The sequence below is a fragment of the Vigna unguiculata genome, chromosome 3, assembly GCF_004118075.2.
Source record: "Vigna unguiculata cultivar IT97K-499-35 chromosome 3, ASM411807v1, whole genome shotgun sequence".
NCBI classification, from domain to species: Eukaryota; Viridiplantae; Streptophyta; class Magnoliopsida; order Fabales; family Fabaceae; genus Vigna; species Vigna unguiculata.
In genome coordinates, this window is record NC_040281.1 from 47,955,910 (window position 1) to 47,962,745 (window position 6,836).

The following is a 6,836-nucleotide window of genomic DNA, read 5'->3' on the forward strand; positions in this document are numbered from 1 at the left end:
AAAAAGTAAGTAATTAATTTGTTCATTATTTATTCTTAATAATTTCATTGCAAAAAATTAAAAAGAAAATAATATGTGGATGCCGGAGTGCATGTATTATTACATCAAACAACTTGGGGAAATAAGAAGAAAAAAAGAAAAAAATATTATAAAGTTATGACCAACAAATTCAGATGACAAGAGACACTGGTGCATATCCAACAAGAACCTCAGTGTCATTTATGCATCGATGAATAATTTGTAAATTAGCATTCTTTGAGTTCTGTAGTCTGAAATTATCTCAGTAAAATCTTAAAAATCACTTCACCCGAATTCTTTTAGTAAATATGTTATATTTTCTTAGATAACCTTATTTTTTTTTTTCATTTTTTTTATACATATATTAATTAATGTGACAATTATTGTGTACATAAAGTATTCATATAATTTATAAAGTGAGTGTATTTTATATATTTTTTTATAAAGTTATATTATAGACGATGACACGTGGGATGTCCCCACTTCTGTACTCTGAAATCTGGACCGTTGAAGCCATCTCTGCTTCCCCTATTTATTGGATACACCCAACCCCTCTGCATCATGTGTAAATTTCATTCTTCTTCTAAAAGCCTTCACTCATATTAACACCTTCCTCTGCTTCACCTCTCTCACCTGCATTCCATAGCAGGTTGAGAAGTTAACACAACTTTCTCTTCAACTTTCATCACTTTCACATCATCAATGGCCTGCTTAGAACTCTCCAAACAGGTATATATATAACAAACTTCAAATCCTTTCTTCTCAGCTTACCCTTTTCTCTTCTTTTTTTTCTATATATACTCCCTTCATCTGCAGATAACTGCATGCATGCATTCTCCACCACATATCTATGGAAAATGTGTCATTTCTTTTAAATGTTGAAATCAATCTGCAGGTAAAGTTCAAAGATGACACAGAAGAGTTAACTCTGGATGGAAGCGTTGATTGGCACGGTCGTCCTGCAATCAGAGCCAAATCTGGGAGATGGGTTGCCGGAACCATAGTGCTGTGTAAGTTTCAATTTCAAATATAAATATATCATCATTTTTCATTATGTTTCATGGTTCTGTAATGCATCAAATGATTTTAAATCCTACGAATGAACAAAGGTGTTATTGATTTCATGAATTGTGTATGTGAGAGAGAGAAAGAAACGTGAAGTAGTATCTGATGGTAGATACGTGAAGTGTAGTAGCAGCTGATGATAGGGGTGATGACTCGTGGCAGAAGTTGGAGCCGTAGAAGTTTGAAGAACCTTGTTCCAGCTAGCATAAAATTTGATGAATACATGTGTGTACTTTAGATAGCTTATCACTGAAAGAACTCTAGAATTTGCCTTTAGGATTGTTTCACAAACAAACAAGGCTTCTTCGTCATCTTATCAGTTTCACTCAGTAGAAAACGACACATCTTAAATGCAGGAACCTCGTGCTCCATTCGATTTACAAAAAATCAAAGGTTTTAAATTAGCAGCTTGCGATTCCTGGCTGAAAATTCTACTCCACCTCACTATATATCTTGTTGGATCAGTGATGTACTTTTTCTTGATCCAGTTGTGTGTGTGAGAGAGAGAGAAAGAGAGAGAGAGATTCTGAATACTGATAAAAGAACACAATAATTGAGAAAGGAGAGGGAGAGTGAAGAAATTAGCATGCATTTTAAGGGAATACGTTCCTGACACGTAACCAGTGTTAGGATCCTGCATGACGTGGGTCGTTGCCACGTGTCCTTAACAATGGATGTGTGACCATGAACCAACCAATGTGTGCAAGCAATGTTATCTATACATTTGGTAAATACAGACCCAATTCATTGCAGCTAACACACATTCGTACCGATAACAAATATATATTAAAATCATACTTTTTAATATATTTCTTTTTTACTCACTAAATTTTATTAAAACAACATACACCATAAGGTTCTCATTCTCATTTAATAACTTCTTCTTTTACTTTTGTAATTTTAGTAATTTTAACACGTAATGGTCTGAATTAAAAAGAGTGTATTAGAAGATGTGTTATAGCATTACTTCCTATAAGAGAACTTGCAGCTAGTTAAATTAGTTGGTATGTTTATATTTTTTTTTAAGTAATTTTTGCTTATTATATTTTAATTCATATCATTTCAAGTATTTTGAATTAATTTTGATATTTACATTTGAATGATAATTATTAGTACAGCAGGTAGAAAGTATAATGTTTGATATTATCAATATAAATATTTTATGATAAAAATACATCATTTATTGATTTTTTTAGCAATTATTTTTTAAATGATTGATATAGATAGTATAATAGTAAGAGGGAAGAATAATTAATAAATGCTGAGTGACCTATTCAGAAGTTTGTTCCAAATATAACATAAGCACACCATTAAAGGTTAAGGGAAATTGGTAGGTCAGAAGCAGCCAAGTATTATTGGAATTGTTAAGTTAGTTCTGAGACTTTTTCGTGTGTGCAGAGAAGTGAGCAAATAAGTAACGTGCATGTACATATACAGAATTATGTGATTGTTTTTTAGATGCAAAAGTACACACATGCGGAGATAATATATCTTTTGTTTTTTTTGTTTTTGTTTCTATAGGGATGGTATAGTAAGGAATCCAACAAAAACGAATTTTAATTAATTTACAAATACCTTAGTTGAGAACAGAAAAGATACTTCGTAATAAATAAATAATTTCAACTTTAAACTATTCGGAATATAACCTTGTATGAATATTATTTTTTGTTTTGGTTGGCTTTAGATAATTCCTGATTCTTCAATCATGCAAATTGAGATTTTTGTTTGTGTGTGGAAAGCAAGAAAGAGAGTCGCCATCTTGCTACTACTGAAATATGAGTCGCAATCAGAAATACATTTTTTTCGAATAAGATCATCGACCAATCAGTCTTCAATAAATTTTATAAGTAGAATATATTTTTCTTCTAAAATTAAAATTTTAGGAAACAAATGGCCAAAATCACAAAACCAAAACACTTGATATAGCCAAGTTTTTTATACACTTCTCTCATTACAGAATTAATGCCAGGCTGTATATTTTAATTAACAATAGTAGATAAAAAGGGTTTATTTATAGCAGAAAATTCCAAGTGTTATTTATTTTTGTGTGTGAAACCATTATCATTACATGACTATAAGCGTGTGCTTTCCAAAACCAAAACCTGGAATATCTAAAATTATATTATTAAGTATCATGTGTGCATGTTAATTGTGGTGGCTTATAATGCTTGTTAGTGGGGAATGCACCATTCACAGTGAACTACGGACCTGCCATTATTATTATTATAATCGGCCTTCAATATATTCTCAAGTGACGTGATCCAACACTCTTTGCGAGTTATGGTAACCCTGATTGATTTATCCATGCATGTTAACACATCTATATTTCTCCCCTCTGCACATACCTTTATACCCACGTTAGATAGATATGAGTTAAACAATTAACTGAGAATAAAATTTGCATGTTTCTTAGCTGAATTTGCAACAATTTGAAAGTCTATCTGCAAAATACGTAATTAAAGACTAATAGAACTACTGGGATAACGCAAACAAGTTACAGCTTTAGTGCACTTAAAGCAAGGATGCATGTGAGTGTATTCAAATATCACAATTTACAATACTAATAAACACTATTTTGACACTGTTTATTTTCTTGATGGTATCAATCAGTGAACCAAGGTCTGGCAACCTTAGCATTCTTTGGAGTAGGGGTGAACCTAGTGCTATTCCTGACAAGAGTGATGGGGCAAAACAATGCTGATGCTGCAAACAATGTTAGCAAGTGGACTGGCACAGTATACATCTTCTCTCTTGTGGGTGCTTTCCTAAGTGACTCTTACTGGGGAAGATACAAAACTTGTGCCATCTTTCAGGTCATTTTTGTGATAGTAAGTGATATCCTCTTGATCTCATTTCACTTCCTTATTCTCCTCCCTCTTTAATTTCAAGCCAATGCATTCCTCGGGTAATTAACTAATATTCTGGTTTGAAATAACAGGGCCTGGTGTCCTTGTCCATTTCATCATACCTCTCCTTGATTAGGCCGAAAGGTTGTGGAAATGAAACTATTTCATGTGGGAAACATTCAAGCTTGGAGATGGGGATGTTCTACCTCTCAATCTATCTCATTGCTTTGGGGAATGGAGGGTATCAGCCAAATATTGCTACATTTGGAGCTGACCAGTTTGACGAGGAGCACTCTAAGGAGGGTTACTCAAAGGTTGCCTTCTTTAGCTACTTCTACTTGGCTTTGAACCTTGGTTCACTCTTCTCAAACACAATTCTAGGCTACTTTGAAGATGAAGGATTGTGGGCACTTGGGTTCTGGGCGTCTGCAGGTTCTGCTTTTGCTGCCCTTGTTTTATTTCTTCTTGGGACCCCAAGATATAGACACTTCAAACCCAGTGGCAATCCTCTTTCAAGGTTCGGCCAAGTCCTTGTTGCTGCATTAAGGAAATGGGGAGCTCATATGACATCAAATGAAGAGGATCTATATGTCATGGATGAAAATGAATCTCCCACTAATGGCAACAGAAAGATTCTTCACACCGACGGATTCAAGTAAGTATTAGAAGCTATTTCCAGATGAAAACACATATATTTAAATACTTCTCAATATAATTCATGTTAATACCTTATAGTTGTAGATCAGAGGTTGCATGGAATGCTTTTACTGTATTGATGTCATCAATTAATCATTTTGCTTAAACCATGGCACAACTTAAAAATTAAACACCAAACAGTTTCTGAATAATTGGTCATTCTTCATTCTACCAAACTATAGCAATTTGACATTTGTCATCTGCTTTGCAGGTTTCTGGACAGAGCAGCATTTATATCTACCAGAGACGTAGAAGACCAAAAAAGAGGCCTTCATAACCCCTGGCGTCTCTGTCCTATAACTCAAGTTGAAGAAGTGAAGTGTATACTAAGACTTCTTCCAATTTGGCTCTGCACCATAATCTACTCAGTGGTTTTCACACAAATGGCTTCTCTTTTTGTAGAACAAGGGGCTGCCATGAAAACTACAATTTCCCATTTTAGAATACCACCTGCAAGCATGTCTAGCTTTGACATCCTCAGCGTAGCTGTCTTCATTTTCTTCTACCGTAGAGTGATTGATCCACTAGTGGGACGACTTAAAAAGACAAGTTCCAAGGGTCTTACTGAGCTTCAGAGAATGGGGATTGGGCTTGTTATAGCTGTAATGGCAATGGTTTCAGCTGGAATAGTTGAATGCTACAGGCTTAAATATGCAAAAACAGGATGCCCCCACTGCAGTGGGACAAGCTCTCTAAGCATCTTTTGGCAAATTCCTCAATATGCACTAATTGGAGCTTCTGAAGTTTTTATGTATGTAGGCCAGCTAGAGTTCTTCAATGCTCAAACACCAGATGGTTTAAAAAGCTTTGGAAGTGCCCTTTGCATGACGTCCATCTCTCTTGGGAACTATGTAAGTAGCTTACTTGTTAGTATCGTTATGAAGATCTCCACCGAGGATCACATGCCAGGGTGGATCCCTGGAAACTTAAACAGAGGTCATCTAGATAGGTTTTACTTCCTCTTAGCTGCCTTGACATCAATAGACTTGATCGTTTATATTGTATGTGCAAAGTGGTTCAAGAGTATACAGCTGGAAGGGAAATATGAAAAGAATGATATGCCTGGTAGCTATAAAGTATAATTTGCGATGAACAACCAACAAAGGCTACGATAACAGCATATATAAATAAGAGAAAGAAGGGATCAACTAGTCAAATTAACTTGAGCTATAGTTGCTGTCGCAAGAAAAAGTGGCTGGTTTCGGTTAGAGAAGCCCTTTTACCCGAGTCTCTTACAACTAGTCATTGTTTTCGTTCAGCTAACGGTTTGTTTGGTTTGAGAAAACCTTTTTGTTTTCATTTTTGTTTATGCAAATAATTACTCAGATGTTACCTTCTCTCCATTTATATCCTTGCTTTCAAAATTTTGTATGGCAAATGGTAAAAGCAACAAAATGTTGTTTTCAACCGGTTCTTGTACAAAATTTTGAAATCTAAATAAAGTGGAAATAAGGTATCATTTTTGTAAATATTTATGAAACTGAACATGAAAACAATAATCTTTTCACAAACCAAACAAAGCCCTATATTTTCAGTCTATGTTTTTTTTATCCAGGTTGTGTAAAACTAGAGTTTTTGAAGAGACAATGACAGTTTCAGGGCCACTTTAAGTCTCCTTTCTTTGAGTCTTTGTAAGTTCCATTGTTAACACTGAATATATCATCTTAATTTCCGGGATTGAAATATTATTCTCCTATTACCAGCTATTTACAGATCCTACCTACTGTATGCCTCTCCTCCCAGTGCTAACACATGTTTTTAGCATTCATGCTCAGAAGTGGAACAGGACAAACATTGCAATCATGGGCAATCCATTAACTAAAAAACTAAGGGTTTTCTTATACATCCTAATTTAGACGAGTGACTGCATAGCATAGATAGAATAACTTATAAACAATCATTCATATTGAAAAAAATAAATAAATCAAGAGTCTGGTGTAAAACTAACTTTCGAGTGCCAGAGGCTCCTAGCTTTGCAAAGATATAGGAGAGAGTCATCGCGTAATCTTTCACTTTAATATGTAAAAATACTGTTCCTAGATTTAGACCCATAATCATCTGGTCATGAAGACACAAACTTTACCATCGTCTTACGACTCACTCTCAAACAAGAGTAATGTATATGACTACTTCAATACATCTAAACCAACCGACGACTAATATTGCATGCAACTTACAAACATTGTTGTGGAATACCTCAAATCAAATTAA

General features: G+C 34.5%; 1 protein-coding gene across 1 annotated transcript; it reads left to right on the top strand.

Annotated features, from left to right (window-relative positions):
• Window positions 1–573: 573 nt before the first annotated feature.
• Window positions 574–6,321, top strand: LOC114177318 (protein NRT1/ PTR FAMILY 7.3-like). The gene is made up of 5 exons (XM_028062608.1): window positions 574–747; window positions 914–1,028; window positions 3,694–3,911; window positions 4,022–4,584; window positions 4,837–6,321. Exons 1-5 carry the CDS (start codon window positions 721–723, stop codon window positions 5,705–5,707), a joined length of 1,794 nt encoding a protein of 597 aa, XP_027918409.1. The 5' UTR covers window positions 574–720; the 3' UTR covers window positions 5,708–6,321.
• The last annotated feature ends 515 nt before the right edge of the window (window positions 6,322–6,836 follow it).

Coding starts and splice junctions, on each gene's coding strand:
- LOC114177318 (XM_028062608.1), top strand. CDS start 721: ATGGCCTGCTTAGAACTCTCCAAACAG. Junction 1,029..3,693: donor TGCCGGAACCATAGTGCTGT/GTAAGTTTCAAT, acceptor GGTATCAATCAG/TGAACCAAGGTCTGGCAACC. Junction 3,912..4,021: donor TTCAGGTCATTTTTGTGATA/GTAAGTGATATC, acceptor TTGAAATAACAG/GGCCTGGTGTCCTTGTCCAT.